Source organism: Alosa alosa, chromosome 24, assembly GCF_017589495.1.
Source record: "Alosa alosa isolate M-15738 ecotype Scorff River chromosome 24, AALO_Geno_1.1, whole genome shotgun sequence".
Lineage (NCBI taxonomy): Eukaryota > Metazoa > Chordata > Actinopteri > Clupeiformes > Clupeidae > Alosa > Alosa alosa.
This window is the reverse complement of record NC_063212.1, coordinates 2,959,818-2,978,036: the sequence shown is the minus strand read 5'-3', so window position 1 is coordinate 2,978,036 and position 18,219 is coordinate 2,959,818. Positions and strand designations below refer to the sequence as shown.

The window sequence follows — 18,219 nt, the reverse complement described above, 5'->3', positions numbered from 1 at the left end:
TTACATCGCAGCTTAATTACATAACGTTCCATTTAGAATACCTTATTTTTCTTACAAACGTCGACAAACTATGGGCCTCCTCAAACAATTAACCTACTGGTCCTTATGACGTATGTGTGCGTCCCAGCAAGTAAAAATTAAGTAGAAGCAATATGCCATAGAAACTCCTCCCAAACTGCATTAAAATGGTGTGTTTAGCAATCACGGTCTGATCATTTGCAGCAAGATTGAGATTGTTTCATTTTCCTATAATCAAATGTTCCCCATTATGTATTTGAGCTTCAGAAGGACTGAAAGATAGGTAAAATTAAATATAAAAGGAGAAAAAAGTAAAACAGGAGTGTTGAGGCCAGAGGCTGGAGGCAGGAAGGAGGAGGCCGAGCAAGAAGCCCGTCTCTGGAGTGCCACAGAGAATTACAAAGGCTCCATCCCCTTTTCAGGTGGCAAGGAACAGCACACCCACCCACCTACCCACATAAACACGCACGCACGCAAACACACAGACACAGACACACACGCACAGTACACACAGGCATGCACACAATCAAACACACGCACACACACATAAACACGCGCTCACTCACGCGTGCACACACACAAACACATGCGCACACACATAAAAAACTCTCTCTCACACACACACACACACCCCATTAACCCCACACACACACTCACAAGCGAACACACACACACACACACACACACAAACAGAAGCACACATATACACAAAAACACACACTATGCAGACACTCATTTAGATACACAGAATTGCAAGAGTAAGGGACAGGTTTCTAAATTAACACCCGCCAAATGCGGGTTAAAATTCATTTTGGCGGGTGTTAATAAAAACTTACTAGCCAGTTTGGCCGGTGATGCATGAGGCATTACATGCATGATACATAAGGCTCTGTTCTCGGCCATATATCCCCCTGGCAGTACTTACATTTCCCATGACCACTGTGCCGTAATGCTACGTCGGCTGCACGCAGTGTGCAGTGAAACCAGCGCGAGAGTAGCCTGACGAGCCAGACCCACATTAAAATGTAGGGTCTGGAAACTAACTCGTTCGCAGTGCTCAGCCCGAGGGGCGGGATAATCAGTTGTCTTTCAAATTCCCTCTGCACGCAATAGGACAGCGGCAGCGCTATGAGTCCCATGCGTTTCCCACCAGCGGAGCTAGTTGGCTAGTTCAAACGTTTTCCAACTAAATAAAGGCTTAACTCGTGTCACACTGTTCGCCAGCAGCAACATCCATCTTATTTGTTTTCAAGTAGCAGGGAATTCAAGCCAAACCGTTGCAACTCTGCCATCAATCATTATGTTAAGCCCACCTAAGGACTCTACACACGATTTCATTGGCCTGATTAAGTTTTGATTGCTGGAGCTCACAAGCCAACAGAGAGTTGCTAGACTAGCCCTGGCAGCAAATTACATTTGCTGATTTTACTATGAATATTGAACAACTTGAAGCTAAAGTGTGAACATGCTTAACAAAATATGGGAACAAAACATGGGAACTAAACGTGCATTACGAATATAATCAGTGTGAGCCCTGCTTGTTTCCCTGCAACAAGAAGCTTCCATCTGGGGGTGATGGAAGACAGTGACACCCTCAGTGTGTTTGAAATGTCCAATCGATTGCGCAATTTGGTCTTAGTTGCAGTCATTGCCGAAAACTCGGCCTCGCATAGATACGTGGTGGGAAACGTTTTCAGCGCTTTTACGGCTATCTCGGGATATTCTGCTTTGGTTTTGATCCAAAAACCCGCCAGAGAGGTTTCCTTATACACACTCTTAAGACCACCGTCATTTGCAATTTCGATCAACTGCTCTTCCTCCTGCGCTGACAAGTTAGGACTATTCGGGATATTGACAAATGGGTTGCAGACCCACTCATTGGTTTGCCGTGGATCTTTGGAGGATGGGAAGTAACGCTCAAACTCATTTGAAAGCGCAACAAGGTGATCGCGCACCAGCTGCGAAAGAAAGGGCCCTGCCTCAGTCTCTCCCAAAACCCCCACTACTGTTTGGAACATATCAAATACACCCCGGTCCACTCGTTGTCCCCACAAATTAAGCTTGCTTTAAATGCAGCGACTTTATCTGCCAGTTTAAAGACAGTCGTCATTCTCCCCTGGAGTGACAGGTTGAGGTCATTAAGCAACCCGAATATGTCACACAGGTAAGCGAGTTTTGACACCCAGTCCTCATCACTAAAATGTGCAGCTAACGGTGACTTTTTTTTCTGTAAGAAATCTCTGCAGCGGCTCGCGAACTCAAACACTCTGGCCAGTGACCTGCTAAAGATGCTTGTTTTTGTTGCTCATTCTAGCAGTTTAGCTAACTTCGTGTGACACTACCGTTCGCCAAGAACTGATCAAGTGAAGTGAGCTGACCTGAGGCTGCGCAGCGCTGAAGGCAATATGTAAAAGTGTTGAAGGCAGGACAGACAGACGAAGAAAATAGACCTTGCAAAATGCAAACATCGTGCAATCAAACAACTGCATATAGGCCTATGCCATGTAAAAACGTGACATTATTGCGAATTAAATTTAGTTTAGTTCGCATGCATTTTTTTTTAAACTCATGTCGTAGGCTACGGTTAGGAATGTCCTGCGGCCCGGTACCGGGCTGTGGCCCGGTGGTTGGGGACCGCTGGTCTACGCTATGTCACATCTATGAAACTCCCAGCCCTGCGTCCTGATTGGCTGAACCATAAAGTCGGTTGCAGAAATCACTCTCAATGGAAGAGGTCCCAGATGGATGTGAGTGAAGCTAGGCGGAGCTAAGCAGAACGAAATTCATCTGGCTAGGGTCAGGTTAGGGGATGAGGATATCGACAGAGAAATAGATAGAGATCCCAAACATGAAATGAAGTGTTTGCACTTTCTGTGTATATTTTGTGGTATGTATTTATGCCAACAATGTTAATAAAATGACCAAATGCATTCAGTGACACTCATCTCATAAACTCATAATTATATTTTCACCGGGAAAAAATTGGCTAATTGAAATTCTGATTGGCTGGTGATCAAAAAGGTTAATTTAGAACCCTGGTAGGGGATGGAATAGGAGATGGAGATAAATTGACAATCGCGATTTAATTTTGCGAAGAGAATGTGCAGGTCATATTTTGTACCACTTTGCGGTAGGCCTACATCTAGTTTCAGAAAGTTTAATCGGCCTACTTTTTCAAAACTGCAGCCAAAATCTTTGCTTTTGGTCAACATATCTTGCACAATAGTTGCAGAGATCTAAGTTAGAACACCTTTGTCATAAGAGTCGTGATCACATAATACTTGTACTGAACTGACGATGGTAGCCTACTGTGGTAGCGGTGTAGGTAAACAGATGTTGCGTTTGACTGTTGATTTTCTTTTTTCATTCGTAGGAAGCCAATCAGAGAGCAGAGGCTCGGTAAACGCTGGAGTTTTCAGCCAATCAGCGAAGCGACAGGGAGTGACCGGCGATCTGCTAACTTTCCTTCTTGGTGCATGCATTTTGAAGTGTCGGCTGATAGTGCTATCATTTCATGGAAAACGACGCAAGGTACTGCTTCTCTTCAACGTTACGATACTTATTGCTACGTTTGCTACTTATTCAAGAGGTCTTGGGTGTGAAATGGATTAGAAATGTTAAGTAATGTGTAGTTACTCGAGCTGGACTCCATGGCTATAAGACAAAGTATTGTGGCGGGCGCCAAATCGTTAGCACCTGAGTCCTTCCTGTGTAATGTTAACGTTACTTCATGCGTTTTCTAACGTTATCCAGATCAAAAGCCTGACAATAATAACGTTAAATGTCTACATTCGTTGCTTTCATGAAAGTGTGCAGTGCATGGGTTGATAGACTGTATAGTCTGTTGTCCAGGTGGTAACGTCAATGTACGTGAATTTGATACGTGAATCTATGATCAGGGTCAATAGTAGGCTAGATTGTGGTTAGGAGGACGGGTAACATACAAACGCAGAGATAGACATGTGGATTTTTGAATACAAATTGTGATCTCCGCAATCTTGTTGTTATTGTAGCTAACTCTAAATCAGGTAGTGGTTTTCGGCTTGCTGTATGCACTGCAAGTGTACTGACAGTCCAGATAGTGGTTTCTTCACCATCAACAGCCTGGATATCTTGTTGCTCTCTTGTCAGTGTAACCAAGCAGAGAACCATGGTTCAAGCAAAAGTATGGATCCTCCGCAAGCACTTCGATGGCTTCCCTAAAGAAAGCGACTTTGAGCTAAAAGTGGAGCAGCTGCCTGAACCCAGAGATGGAGGTGAGTGCAGTAATAGACTGCCAATAAACTTGCCTCGTAACAGCATAGGTCTGTGTGTAATTGGGTTTTCCTTTGCAGAGATTCTCTTGGAGGCTGTTTTTCTCAGTGTGGATCCTTACATGAGGTAAGGTTGTCAGTATTTTCGCATCAACCATTGTGTAGTAGATGCAGGGAGGTGACATGCATTGCACTGATATTATTTTGACTGTTTTACAGGTAGTGCTTTAAGAGAATGCCCATAGTGTGGACACACTTGTTCATTGTGTTCTCCTATGAGACATAGAAATGGTGTTTTTATGGCTATTTTGTGTGTAATAATCTATTCTTCAAATCTATTTTTGAAATGAGAGATGCAAGATGTGAATGACCAGGTATGGACTGAAGGGAAAGGAAAGGAAGAAAAGGGATAGAAAGAGGTGGAATAAACTCTGTCTGTCTGTCTGTCTGTCTGTCTGTTTGTCTGTTTGTCTGTTTCTTCAGGCCTTTCAGTCGCGTGCGGATGAAGGAGGGAGATGTGATGATTGGAACTCAAGTGGCCAAGTAGGAAACACACACACGCACACACACACGCACAAATCCTGAGCCGAGTGTTTCTTGTTTTCAGTATGTTGATGGGTCAGAATTCAAACGAGCATCTGTGTGTCATTACCAGCCCCGACGTCACGGAGTTGAGTTTGTTTGGCAGTGAGATCAGAGTGGTTCTGCCAGTCAGTCACACCCCAGTGGAGTGTGGTTGATGTGCGGTAACCAAGATGTTGCAGTTGTTTATTTGTGACAAAAGAAAAGGGAAAAAACATTTCTCAGAACCTCCCTCACACCTGCAGTTTCTTGGGGAAATCACTGGGTGGGTGGAACTTCAAAACAATGCCATATGCTGTTGATGGTGCTCCTTTAATGAACTGAAGCTTTTGAGCCCTATCTGCCCAGGCCCTACATCCTATTTGTTAGAGAAGATGTCAACACCATATTTCATGTAATTCTGCCATTGTAAGATTGGAAAAAAGACAGTGTTTTTGTAATTTGTGGCAAACTGACAAACAAATGATCAACATATGTTCATCAGCTCAGAAGAAGCAGAACTCGCTGAGATTGTGACTGGTATTTTGCACTATAGAGTTCATAAAACACTTTGTACGGCCCAATGAACAGTTCCAGCTCAGCCATACTAGATGATCTTTCTCTTTTCCTTTCTAAACTCGGCTAAACTGCTCATTTTAGTTCAACTCATCATTGTCAGGATCATACAGTTGAGCCAATGAAAAATGCATTAGCTCTAGAGTCTAGAGCTCGGATTCTATTCGCTATGTATGTCACAGGCTGTCTTTGACCACCTCTCTCTCTCTTAAACTTATTGAGTATCTAATGACTGGGTATAAGAAGGTTGATGATTTGTTTCAGACACTCTTGTATGAATACCATAGCTTGTTTAGGACAGAGCTGGCTGTAAGAGCAGATCATATTCTCAGCTCCACCTTCTTTTTGAATTTCCTCATGGGGATCAATAAAGTATCTGTCTGTCTGATCTGATCTGATCTTGTTGTGTCCTTCAGCTACTGCTCTTCCCTTGTCCTGTCATTTGATCTCATTCAAAATATGTGTGTCTACTATGCGGTCGTCTCTGCCTTTTGTGTAGGGTGGTGCAGAGCAGGAATCCCTCATTCCCGGTGGACTCTCACGTGGTCAGTCGATCGGGCTGGAGAACCCACACTGTGTCCGATGGCACGGGCGTCAAACTCCTGTTCTCCGATTGGCCAGCTGATGTGCCACTCTCTCTGGCACTGGGTGCCATTGGTATGCCTGGGTAAGACTGACATAAAACAAACAAGATTATTTGTTGGGGGGGGGGGGGCTTTTGTCTGTAATAGAGATAGAACAGTAGAGAACAAAAGAAAGCAAGTGGAAGAGAGAGATGGGAGTAGGATCAGAACCAACCAAGCATACATCCATTCAGTCGCACATCAGCACGTGCCTTTACCCAGAACACCTGAAATCGAACTGAATCGGAGCATGCACAGAGCAATGTTTTGAAAAATATCTATGTCTGTTCTCACGTTGATTATAGTGGAAGTGTATTGTTGGGGCATACTTTCTGCCAACGTTCCTGTTTTGGTACATGTTAAAGGTAGCCCAGCTATAATGATCATGAGTCTACAGTCGTCCGCATTAAAAGGGCAGTTCTTTGGATAGTTTGTGAATGATGATGATTGAATCACTTGCACCACGAGCACCTTGTTAAATTGTATATTCATTACTGAGTTTCCCCTCTTTACCAAGGGAGTAAGGATGTTTTTTTTTCAGTGCTTGATTTTGTAATTGAATGTAGTCAGTGCATAAGTAATGCAGTGGATGACGTGCAATGGAAACAATTAGCACTTTATGAGACAAAGCAGGTCCGAACTTTCACAATCGTTTAGATCAATTTTTGGGAACCACAGATCTGTGTGTGTGTGTGCGTGTGTTTGTGTGTGACAGAGAGAAATAGAGAGTTCACATATGGCCTGCAGATGTTGCAGCAGAGTTAAATGAACTGTCTGCGATGAAAGATTGCATGAACCTGAGTCAGAGATAAGAGGTCTGTGTTTAGTTTCCTGTCAGGCGTAGAAAAAGCACTGCGCCTTCCTGGCTCTGATGTTGCTCATCAATCAGTGCATCTGACCCAGACAAGCCACCATTAGCACCTGGCAGTGATGGGGCTGTTTATTGTGACTGTATATCGAGTGCTTTGGTATTAGCAAGACTATGATGAATGGAGTTGTGCATAAACAGATGTTAAGTCAACGCTGGGTGGTGCATCCATTTTAAGTTATTATGTAGGAATTCATTTGTTAGTGTTCTCTTTGGTGGAGGATTTTTTAAAAACTGTATGGCTTTGTGAAATATGAGTGTGGATGTAGTGAATGTTGTTATTTGTGTGTCCTTGTGAAATATGAGTGTGCATGTAGTGAATGTTGTTATTTGTGTGTCCTTGTGAAATATGAGTGTGCATGTAGTAAATGTGTGTGTCTCAGAAGTGTTCGAATGAGGAAATGTGAGGATGGTCATAATGACTCGTGTACATGTCACTCACCAGGCTCACTGCCTTATATGGTCTGGAGGAGGTGTGTGAGCTCAAGGCCGGTGAGACGGTATTGGTCAATGCAGCGGCAGGTGCGGTGGGAACAGTGGTGGGGCAGATTGCCAAGCTGAAGGGCTGCCGTGTGATTGGCTCGGCCGGGAGTGACGCCAAGGTGGCCTACCTGCAGGAGCTGAGCTTTGACGTGGCCTTCAACTACAAGACAGTCCCCTCGCTGGAGCAGGCCCTTAGGGAGGCTTCACCGGAGGGATACGACTGCTTCTTTGAGAATGTGAGTGTGTGTGTGTGTGTGTGCATGACTCAATAGGGCCGTGTGTCTGTGTGTGTGTGTGTGTGTGCATGACTATAGGGCTGTGTCTGTGTGTGTGTGTGCTAGTGTCTGTGTGTGTGTATCTGTGAGTGTGCATGTGTGTATGGCTGTGTGGGTGCGTGCGCATTTGAGTGAGTGAGTGGGATTGCGTGAGTGTGTACCTGTGTGCATGTAAGCTTCAACAAACCAGATGTCAGTGGAAACCACCACAGTTTGGTTTGGAATGTAAATTGAGGTTCCCTTGCTTAATCAGAAACATGGTTGCAAGCCTACTGTGTGTCTGTGTGTGTGTGTGTGTGTGTGTGTGTGTGTGTGGTATGCATACCATACCTTTACTGGTCCGTGACGATAACCTCACTGGGTTCAATTAGAGTCTGACATTCTAATCCAGCTAAGAACCTCAGTTTATTGCTTAAGAGGCAGGTGTGTGTGTGTGTACACATGATGAGAAAGTTTTTTTTTTTTTTTCTGTGTGTTGACTGTGTGTTGTGTGTGTGTGTGTGTATGTAGGTTGGCGGTGCTTTCTCCATTGCGGCCCTTCCCCTGATGAAGCCGATGGGTCGCATCGCTGTGTGTGGAGCCATCTCTACTTACAACGACAGCGCTCCACAGTCGGGTTTGCCTGCTTAATCATTCTCTCTCTCTTTCTTTCTTTCTTTCTCTCTCTCTCTCTCTCTCTCTCTCTCTCTCTCTCTCTGCCTCCCTCATCTTCTCCCTCTGTGTGTGTGTGTGTGTGTGTGTGACAGGACCGTTCCCGCACCTGACGATGATCATGAACCAGATCCGTATGGAGGGCTTCATGGTGGCCCGCTGGGAGCACAAGAATGAGGAGTCGCTGCGTCGCCTGCTCGCCTGGAAACAAGAGGCAAGTCATCTGTCCACTACACCGAGCGCAGGCGTCTGTCCACTACACCGAGCGCAGGCGTCTGTCCAATGGGGTTATCCGTGGCGCAGTGGTCTGTCCACTACACCGAGGGCAGTCGTCTGTCCACTACACCGAGCACAGGCGTCTGTCCACTACACCGAGCGCAGGCGTCTGTCCAGTGGGGTTATCCGTGGCGCAGTGGTCTGTCCACTACACCGAGCGCAGTCGTCTGTCCACTACACCGAGCGCAGGCGTCTGTCCAATGGGGTTCTTCAGTGGTCGTCCACTACACCGAGGCGTCTGTCCCACTACACCGGCGAAGTCGCCTGCGAAGCGTCCTGTCCAATGGGGTGCGGGCGCAGCAGCCCGTCCATCCTGTCCAGTAAAGCTTATCCGGGCGCAGGGGTAGTCCAGTGACAATCGAAGAGTCGGCGCCTGTCCACTACACCGAAGCGCATGCCTGTCCACTACACCCAGCGCAGGCGCCTGTCCAGGGCCTGTATCCGCGCCTGGCGTCCACTGGCACCGAAGGCGCCTGTCCAGTGGTCTGTCCACTACACCGAAGCGCAGTCGCCTGTCCACTACAGCACCGAAGTCGCTCGTCCAACACCGGCGCCGGTCCACTACACCGAAAGCGCAGGCGCCTGTCCAGTCCTATCCGTGGGCGAGTGGTCTGTCCCACTAAGGAAAGCGCAGGCGTCTGTCCACTACACCGAGCACAGTCGTCTGTCCACTACACCGAGCGCAGGCGTCTGTCCAGTGGGGTTATCCGTGGCGCAGTGGTCTGTCCACTACACACCGCGCCATATGCCTGTCCATCAGCACCGGAAAGCGGCATGTCTGTGTGTCCAGTGGGGTTATCCGTGGCGCAGTGGTCTGTCCACTACACACACGAGCGGGAGGTCGTCTGTCCAGTGGGGTTATCCGTGGCGCAGTGGTCTGTCCACTACACCCGGCGCGGTGTCTGTCCAGTGGGGTTATCCGTGGCGCGGGGTAGTCCAGTGCCCAGGCGTCTGTCCAGTGGGGCATCCGTGAAGCAGTGGTCTGTCCACTACACCGGCGCAGGTCTGTCCTGTCCACTACACGGCGCGATGCGTCTGTCCAATGGGGTTCTCCGTGGCGCAGTGGTCTGTCCACTACACCGAGCGCAGGTGTCTGTCCAGTGGGGTTATCCGTGGCGCAGGGGTAGTCCAGTGCCCAGGGGACCGTCCAGTGGGGCATACGCACTGCTCTCACGTCTGGTGTGGCCTGCTCCATTGATTATAGTGGAAGCTAATTATTGCACCATATGCTCCGCAAACGTCCCAATTCAGTTGGGCTTTCAGTCCGACCCCAAGGCAACACCAAGGCCACTATTCATACCAGTTTGAAGAACTGCCGTGGCTATTACTACGTTATAGGAACCATAATTTCACTTCTTATCTAAGGTCCTTGAGAATGGCAGTGTGCGTTCCATTCAGTCTTAACCGATTGAGGTGTTTCCTGTGTTAAGTGGTGACTGATGGTATGCAGAGTGCCTTGCGGCTGCTCGCCAGCGTGTCTGTCAGGGTTGGCCGTCTCCACAGGATGTTTTGATGGCTCTGTTGTGTACGCGTCTGTCACGTCTGACCACAGAGGCTTCACTGAAAGTTCCGTCTCATTTGCCATCAGGGTGCCTCTGCTTTGGCTGGTGACTGTCTGGCTTAGTTTTAAGGGACAGTGAGGCAGAGGTCAGATTTTAAGGGTGTGTTAAGGGAGAGTAAGCCTGCTATTGTTATACGTGCCTGTGTCTGTCTGTCTCTGTGTGTGCGTGCATGTGTGCATGCGTGTGTGTGTGCGTGTGTGTGCGTGCGTGTGTGTGTGTGTGTGTGTGTGTGTGTGTGTGTGTGTGAGTGTGAGTGCACAGTTGGTATTGAACTTCTTGGCAGGAAACAGGAAAACCTCTTGCACAATTGTCTCAACTGTCTGTCTGTCTGTCTGTCGGTCTGTCTGTCTGTCTGTCTGTCTCTCACTCACTCACTCTCTTTTTTGTTCTGCTGCTTCACTAGATGTTTTTTATTGATATGTTAACTCCACAAGTAATCAAACTGTAAACGGTATCTAAACGGTACCCCTTGGGTGTTCTTGAAGAAACATGTTCAGCTAGAATTGTTTGTGACTTGCTTCAAGCCACTTTGATTCCCATTTACGGCGTGCACACACACCGAACGGACCGCTAGTGGAGCAATTCAGTGTATTTGAAAGAAAATGTACTGGATTAGAATCACAGACTGCTCCTTTAACATTGTGACTCTACAGACTGGGTACTAGAGTAAACAACTTTTCAGAAATGAGACGAGGAACACGTTTCTGATCAGCTCACACAGCCAGGGGAGCTAGGAAACCACTAATATGTTCTAGTGTCTTTAGTAAGCACACCCCATGTACATTTAGTAAACACATCTCTCTCCTCTTCCTTCTCTCCACCTCTTCTTTTCCCCTGGCTCCCTGCATCCCCTCTTCTTCTTCACCTCCCCTCTGCTTCTTTTTCGTCCCTTGTCCTTTCCTTATATTACTGTCCTTCCACCTCATCTCCTGATATCTGTTTTTTTCTTCCTCATCTTCCTCATTATGCCACCTTTCTTCTGTCCTCTCTCTCCCCCTCTCTCTCTCTCTTTCTTTCACCCTCTCAGGGGAAGTTGAAGTGTCCGGAGCACGTGACCAGTGGCTTTGAGAACATGCCGGCTGCCTTCATGGGCATGCTCCGTGGGGAGAACCTTGGCAAAGCCATCATCAAGGCCTGAGATGCCCCATCCCCGCCACCCAGAGCTCTACCCTACCATTGCCCTGCCTGGGTGACGGAGAGCGTTCACAACCAATCAGAGGCTTTGAAACTTCAATGCAGCCAAACCTATGTTGGGCCATTTTGACCAATGAAACCTCCCACCACCCTCAGCTGAAGCAGAAGCCCCTCCCATGCTATGTCCCAGCCAGTCACAATCAGCGGAAAGAAGGCCTGTATGTGAAGGCCAGCTGCTGTCTGTGTGCGGGTTGACTATGGTACGCCTAGAAGGAACTGGTTTCCATGCCAACCACACACCTCAATTACTGATTTATTATCATCATTGTCCTCATCAACAGTTTGTTTGGTGTGTATGTATGTATGTGTGTGTGTGTGTGTGTGTGTGTGTGTGTGTGTGTGTCTGAAAAATACCTTGAAACTGTGGACTTCCAGTTAGGTGCTGTAGAGGTATTACCCAGTCAAAATGTAAACAAAGACGATGTGTTCTTACTAATGCACTATGAGTTGCAAATGACAAGTGAAAAAATAGCCCACCATTTTCAACTATCCACATCATACTAAGCAAATACTAAACTCTCTCTAAGCTCTCAAACAACGTGCTTTGCAAAAGCAATTACAGTAATGCTTAGTGGTGGAACAGTGTCAGAAGTATTGCGATCCTCCCATAAGTCGCATGCTTCACAAATGCTAAGTATGTTCTATTTGAGAAGGCTGCATGTCTTTGACAACTGTTTTGCAAAACACATTACATCTGTGTGAGATTTGTGTTTGCATGGTGTCCATATTAAAACAGAGGGGTTTACTATGCTATGAAAAGAGATTAGTGGTCTGTTGGGCCAAAAGCCAGAGGTGTGTTCATATTTTGCAACCATGCAGAGGCAAATGTTAATGGCCTGCATTTTCTTTGAACCTTTATATTTGAACATTTTTGTGTAAATATTTCAAATCAATTAGAAGTGTAAACAAAAATTATGAGCAATAAGGCAGCAATCACTTCATACCACTTGCTTCGTTGTACACTCGAGTTACCAGGATTGTAAAACACATCTTGTTTATTTACAGTGCTTTGGCAGGATAATGATTCCGTATCCATGCACATTAACAGTAGATTTCCAGTCGCTTACAACTCAGTGCTGCCATCTAGTGTTGTTTATCTGTATGCCCTTCAGTAACTTGCAGTTCAGTTCAAACAAGTCTTAACTCTCACTTGAAGTAGCATTAATAATGTAACATAAACCATTTTTAGAGTTTTTCTGATTGACCTAAAGTACTGGTAGAGTTTAAGCTGATGCAAATAAGACAAAGTAAGGGAGTGTATTTGTTTCCATTCAGTGAAAAACCTCTGAATGCCCTAGTGGTTCAGAGTGACACTAAAGTGCCTCCTGGTTTTTTGGAAAATAAAAAGATTTTTCTGGCTTTTGTTAAATGGTGTTTTTTGTTTTGTTTGTGACTCTTTGAGGTTTTACTTTAACACATGTCTAATTGTCACTGTTTAGGACAAGTTGTGTTGAGTGATTAGACTTGTCAAGAGTGATTAGACTTGACTTGTGTGTGAGGAGGGCAACAATTAACCAATAACATTTATGAATGTGTCAAAATAGAGCAATGACTTTAACCATTTGGAATCAGTGTTCTTCCTGTTGGTCTAAAATAGCTGCCTGGAGCTCTTAAGCAGACATAATTGTCCAGTAGGAAAGATTGGCTACTAAATAGATTCTTGGTGTTTTTGTATGTCCAACTCACTCTTTAACTTGAATATAATGTGAAAGTCCCTAAATAACTCAGGAGTGCAAACAGGCCATTTTTAAGCTGCTGTTATTTAGACAGTCAACCAACCTGCTTTAAAAGTGAAATACTGTAGGTAAACGTTGGCCTACATTCCCCTGAATAATACCATAGACATATCTCTAGATGTGTTTTATGTTGATATCATTGATAAACTATTATATAAATGAGGTTAAAAAAATAACATGTAAAATAGAATTAATCTTAAGTAGGCCTTTTGTTTTAAAGTACTTTTTTGTTTTACCTTTACCTACCAGGGATGAAATCACATTGAGACAACACTGACTGAAGGATGAGTGGTACAGTTTTAATGAATTTAATTAATACATGTCTTAAAATCGATTAATGAGATGAAGAGCTTTGAAGAGAAGTGTTTCTGCAGCTTGTTACGTGCAGCTGGGGCACTGTACCTAAAAGCTGCCTTGCCATATTCAGATCTTACTGAGGGACCACTGTATAGGCCTACAGTACATTCTCCAAGTAGGAAAGATTGGCTACTTGAGCATATTGTGCCCAGTCTTACTAGTTGTTAAGGATGCAAATTCATCTTATCTTGTACACAAAGATCAACCAGTGCATTAGTCTTTGAGTTGAGTACATGTAACTGGCAAGAGTTATAAATCTCAGTGTAGAAAGATACACAGGATCTAATGACTGCAACACTTATCTTTGAGGTCTTCCACATTACAAGTGCATAATTAGCATTCACTATGAAGAGGAGATGCTGAATTTGACATCACAGTAACAATCATTGTTATCAATGTATTTAATCAAGTAGGCTATTTAAATATGGCCACGGAAGCGTCCACATCGATTGTTCCTTCCTGACGTGCCTGCCTCTTCCGACAGTGCTGCTGCGGCCCCCTCTTTACTGGCTGGCCCCTCCTGGACTACCGTTACACGGCTGCCCATGTTTCCACTGCTTCCGCCGCCGCCGCTGCTGCCCAGAGTGTCCTTCCTCAGCGGGCCCCCTCTGCATGGGGTAGGCATCCTCCAGGACCACGTAGCTTCGGGAGGTGTAGCTGATGTCCCGCCAGCTCAGCAGGTTTCCAGGGGAATAGCACTGGCCCTTGAGGTAGGCGCGTAGGCTGGAGAAGGGGAGGGCCTTGTCCCACACGTGAATGTCAGTCACCTGACCTTCGAACCCTGATAGGGTCACCACAGGCGTGCCATAAAATTTCTGCAAGGCAAAGGCAGCTGATATCACCATGACTAATGTAAATAACAATGCAGACTGCACTGTCTAGAGGAGGGATGAATAATTGCTATAGCGATGTTGGTTGATGGTATTCTAGTGCAGTGTTTTTCAACCTTTTTTGTGCCACGGCACACTTTTGACACTTAAAATGTCCCACGGCACACTAACATCCTGTGTGAAGAAAAAATAAACATACCATAGCCTAAAACTTCAAATAATACACAGATATGGCCTTATTATGGCTTCTATGCAAGACCTGCTCAATAAAACAAGGGCCCTCTGTTTCATTTGTAGGTGACTATATCTAATTAAATAGTTGTTATGAACTGGATATGTGATGATTCTGTGAATACTGGATATGGGGCCCCCGTTGTACAATGCCTGTATACCACAAATAGTGCAATCATACAATCAATGAGAGCATGTGGTTATAAATTCTTTGATGCAACAGTTGCTTTACTGGACCAGTGAGTGACATTTGGGTAATTTTCTGCGGCACACCTGATGATCTCTCACGGCACACTAGTGTGCCCCAGCACAGTGGTTGAAAAACACTGTTCTAGTGAATCACTAAACTCCACCTCCATGTTGCACAGGCTCAACATGGATGTGGAGTGTAGTGATTCACTTAACTACCGTCAACCAACATCGCTATAGCAATCATTTGATTGTTGTAAAAGTCTGAAACAGACTGAAACCTGAAAACAGTGAATATACTTTCTGTTCTTTTTCCTTCTTCAGTTACACAAATAGGGGAATGTTTTCTAGATGATGATAGTGATGATTTTTTATGTTTTTTTAGTGATGATTTGCATTCCCAACAGTGCACCAGTATGAGTGTGTGTGTGAGTAAGAGAGAAAGTAGTAAGTGTGTGTGGGAGGAGTTTGTGTATGTGTGAGAAAGAGGGACTCTATGAAGTATGTGTGTGTGTGTGTGTGTGTGTCTGTGTTTTTCTGTGTGTGTTTCTCACCTGACTCCTCCCCATGCATTTCCTGACACTCATCTTCCCGTCCTTCCACATCTGGGTCATGCCTGTAGCAGAGTCCCAGGTGGCACACAGGCTGGTCCAGGGAAAGGAACTTTTCACAAACATGGGCACCACTGGGCTGAATAATTTTGATTCGCCTCCGCTCACCAGCAGCTCGTACTTGAAAGGCAAAGCCCTCAGAGTGAAAATGACACTGTTGCTCATCGTCATGGTGAGTATGGTGACAGGTCTATTGTACTGTGACATGGTTTCCGCAATCATGCGGAAGCAGACTGTGAACCCGTAGATGTCTTGGTCCTGGGGGGTACCTGGAACACTGAATGTGACAACACTATTGGTCATCATGCTGAACATGCGGCCCTGCAAGTCTGTGGACAGAAACACACAAACACACACACAAAGATGTATCCATGCATTCACACATTAACAACTATTATACACAAAAATAACATAGTTACATACTTATATAACACATCTCACATACACACTCTTTGGAATTGTGAGGTCTGACATGAGAGACATGTCATGCACATGCAAAAAACATACACTTGTTTGTGTGCGTGTGTGTTTACCATTGCGTGGGCTTGATGTCCAAAGTGTGGTGGACCGTTCTGTGTTTGAACCTAGAGAACAAAGTGAGTGGTATCACAGTAAGACTAATACATAATATTACTCTCTGAGAAGCGCCCTATGCAATCAACCACCACTATAATTAATTTAATAAACATGTATTTAAATAAAGAAAGTTAGAGTAAGCCTAGATGACCATGGAATCCACATTATATGGCGGTATTATATAGGGGCAATGGTAGTGTAGTGGCTAAGGAGCTGGGCTAGCATGTAGTAGCTTGAAAAGTTGGGTTTAATACCCGGCTTACACCGTTATGCCCTTGAGCAAGACACTTAACCCCAAGTTGCTTCGAGGACAATGGCCCTTGTAATATAATTTTGTAATGTTGGATAAAAATGTCTGCTAAATGAATAAATGTAAAATGTAAATGTGGGTTGAATACAGCTGAGCTTCTGGCCATTGTCTAAATGCTTGACAGTATGTCAGATGAGGACCTGACTGATTTGAGCGTCATTCCGTGTCATATCAGACCATAACCAGGAAAATGGTTGCTGCAACATCTCAAATTTTGCGCAATGTTTGTCTACGGAATGCCTGATCTTGGAGGCCATGTTTGGGCATTAATTTCTTGATAAGTATTATTCCGAGCCTGCCCAAACTTTGTAGGGTAGAAGACAGACATGGTCTCGGTATGACTGGACCGTTAAAATGTTGTACTGCAGGTCCATTAGTTATATGAGGCCCTAGATATGGAAAAAAGTGCAAGACTGGTGATATTGAGGGTCTTGTAAAATAACTTTTTGTATCCACATGGCAGGTGGCACCAATCATTATTTTATCTTTATTAATGTTGAGTCAATATTTGAGTTCTCTGCAGCAAATGTAACAAGTAGGAACATGAAAATCAACGTGGGAATAACTCAGTTTATAGTTATTTTGTATATAAGTGTATAAGTGCCAATGATGTACCATGTTTAATTCATACATAAATACACTTACTTGGTTACATTGTATACCTATGGGGTTTTATTCTTGGCCCTGAAGCAAAACAATGATTTTGAGTCAATGTATTTATCTATGGTACAACATTTTCAAGTGCCTACTAGCTACCTCACATGCCATTTTAACACTATGAAAATTACCAAATTAACTTATCTGATTTGACACGGAATGACCCTTGAAGATATGTCAGGACACTACAAATATTTCTGACATTCATAAGATTGCAATTGTATCCAATAAGGTCAACTAGCTAAATCAATTATCTGTAAGTAGTAAGCTTAGTTGGGACTGGAGGCCAGTTTTCTTTAGTTTATTTCATCCTCATCTCTCCTAGTCTGTGTGAACTCAGCCGAACCTGTGGCTGAACCCGTCACTCACAGGTTTGTCTGGGGTTCAGGTTCACCCAAGCCACACCTCTCTATCATCTTCCTCATGTTTATGTTTCCTGTTTCCAACATTCTCCAGTGGATAGGAACATGACAGACTAAGCTACTTGGGCTTTAGAAACAGAAATTCCTCCTTCTGTTAGTGTAAAGTAACAATATGATCACATTGTTATGATTTTTTATTTAATTATTTGCGGGGGCCTTGATACCATGGTGTGAATATGTTTGAGTGTGGATGATTGACTTACCAGGCCCATCTGTGAGATAATTCAGTTATTTTATTCAAATTCAAGGTATTCACAACAAAGCAGATAGCTTATGTAATGTTAATATATATATATATATATATATATATATATATATATATATATATATATATATATGCACCTCCAAATGGGTGGTGACGTACGTATGTGACGCGAGTTTGTGTGAAAGAATCAGCTATTAAAGAATGACAAGGCCTACCCATCCTGTTTAAACTAATGCAAATAGATACCAAAAGCAAACATACCTGTCACCGTGCGAGTATGGGCACTTGTTGGTACGGCTAGTATGTACACCAGTCCTAAGACCAGTGAGAGAGCCATCGTTGCTGTCTGCGGTCAAAAATGAACTTCCTGAACAAACATCTGTCGTGCACCTTCAAATAGTAGGCTGAACTTCGCCCAAGATTCAAAATGTGCTTGAGTTAAGTTTCGATTCCACTTTAAATATTGCAATTTTACACCGCCAGGGGGCAGTGTTGAAGGCATTTCCGAGATGACACAGGCGAACAGGCAGCCTCTAGATATTTTTTACTTGTGACTCTATTGTCGAATCCTTTGATAAATTATGTATTTTATTAAATTAATCAGTAGATATTGCACTTGAGATCAGTAGATATTTTTTCATGGGTGGCGTCATATGAAAGAGGGGTGTCTCTAGTATCGAAATATAGCCTAGGTGTAATTTCCCACGCCAAATTAGTTTTGAGCGATAGACCAATTTCAGTGCTGAAAATATGGC

The 18,219-nt window shown here is 44.4% G+C and overlaps 2 protein-coding genes across 3 annotated transcripts; one reads left to right on the top strand and one right to left on the bottom strand.

The window, feature by feature from the left end:
• The first annotated feature begins 364 nt into the window (after window positions 1-364).
• ptgr1.1 (prostaglandin reductase 1, tandem duplicate 1) lies at window positions 365-12,709 on the top strand. 2 transcript variants are annotated; one of them, XM_048236623.1, is made up of 9 exons: window positions 365-440; window positions 3,392-3,549; window positions 4,150-4,398; window positions 4,755-4,814; window positions 5,908-6,075; window positions 7,345-7,618; window positions 8,168-8,273; window positions 8,404-8,522; window positions 11,174-12,709. In XM_048236623.1, the coding sequence occupies exons 2-9, from the start codon at window positions 3,533-3,535 to the stop codon at window positions 11,282-11,284; spliced, it is 1,104 nt and encodes a 367-aa protein (XP_048092580.1). In that variant the 5' UTR covers window positions 365-440; window positions 3,392-3,532; the 3' UTR covers window positions 11,285-12,709. The 2 variants fall into 2 exon arrangements, with proteins under 2 accessions (XP_048092580.1, XP_048092581.1); XM_048236624.1 differs by lacking the exon at window positions 365-440 and having other exon boundaries at window positions 3,407-3,549; window positions 4,150-4,274; window positions 4,353-4,398.
• A 645-nt stretch (window positions 12,710-13,354) lies between these two features.
• LOC125289664 (serum amyloid P-component-like) lies at window positions 13,355-17,861 on the bottom strand. Its single transcript, XM_048236618.1, has 4 exons — window positions 17,726-17,861; window positions 15,828-15,878; window positions 15,238-15,623; window positions 13,355-14,248 (listed from the first exon to the last, which is right to left on the bottom strand). The coding sequence occupies exons 1-4, from the start codon at window positions 17,799-17,801 to the stop codon at window positions 13,937-13,939; spliced, it is 825 nt and encodes a 274-aa protein (XP_048092575.1). The 5' UTR covers window positions 17,802-17,861; the 3' UTR covers window positions 13,355-13,936.
• Between the last annotated feature and the right edge of the window lie 358 nt (window positions 17,862-18,219).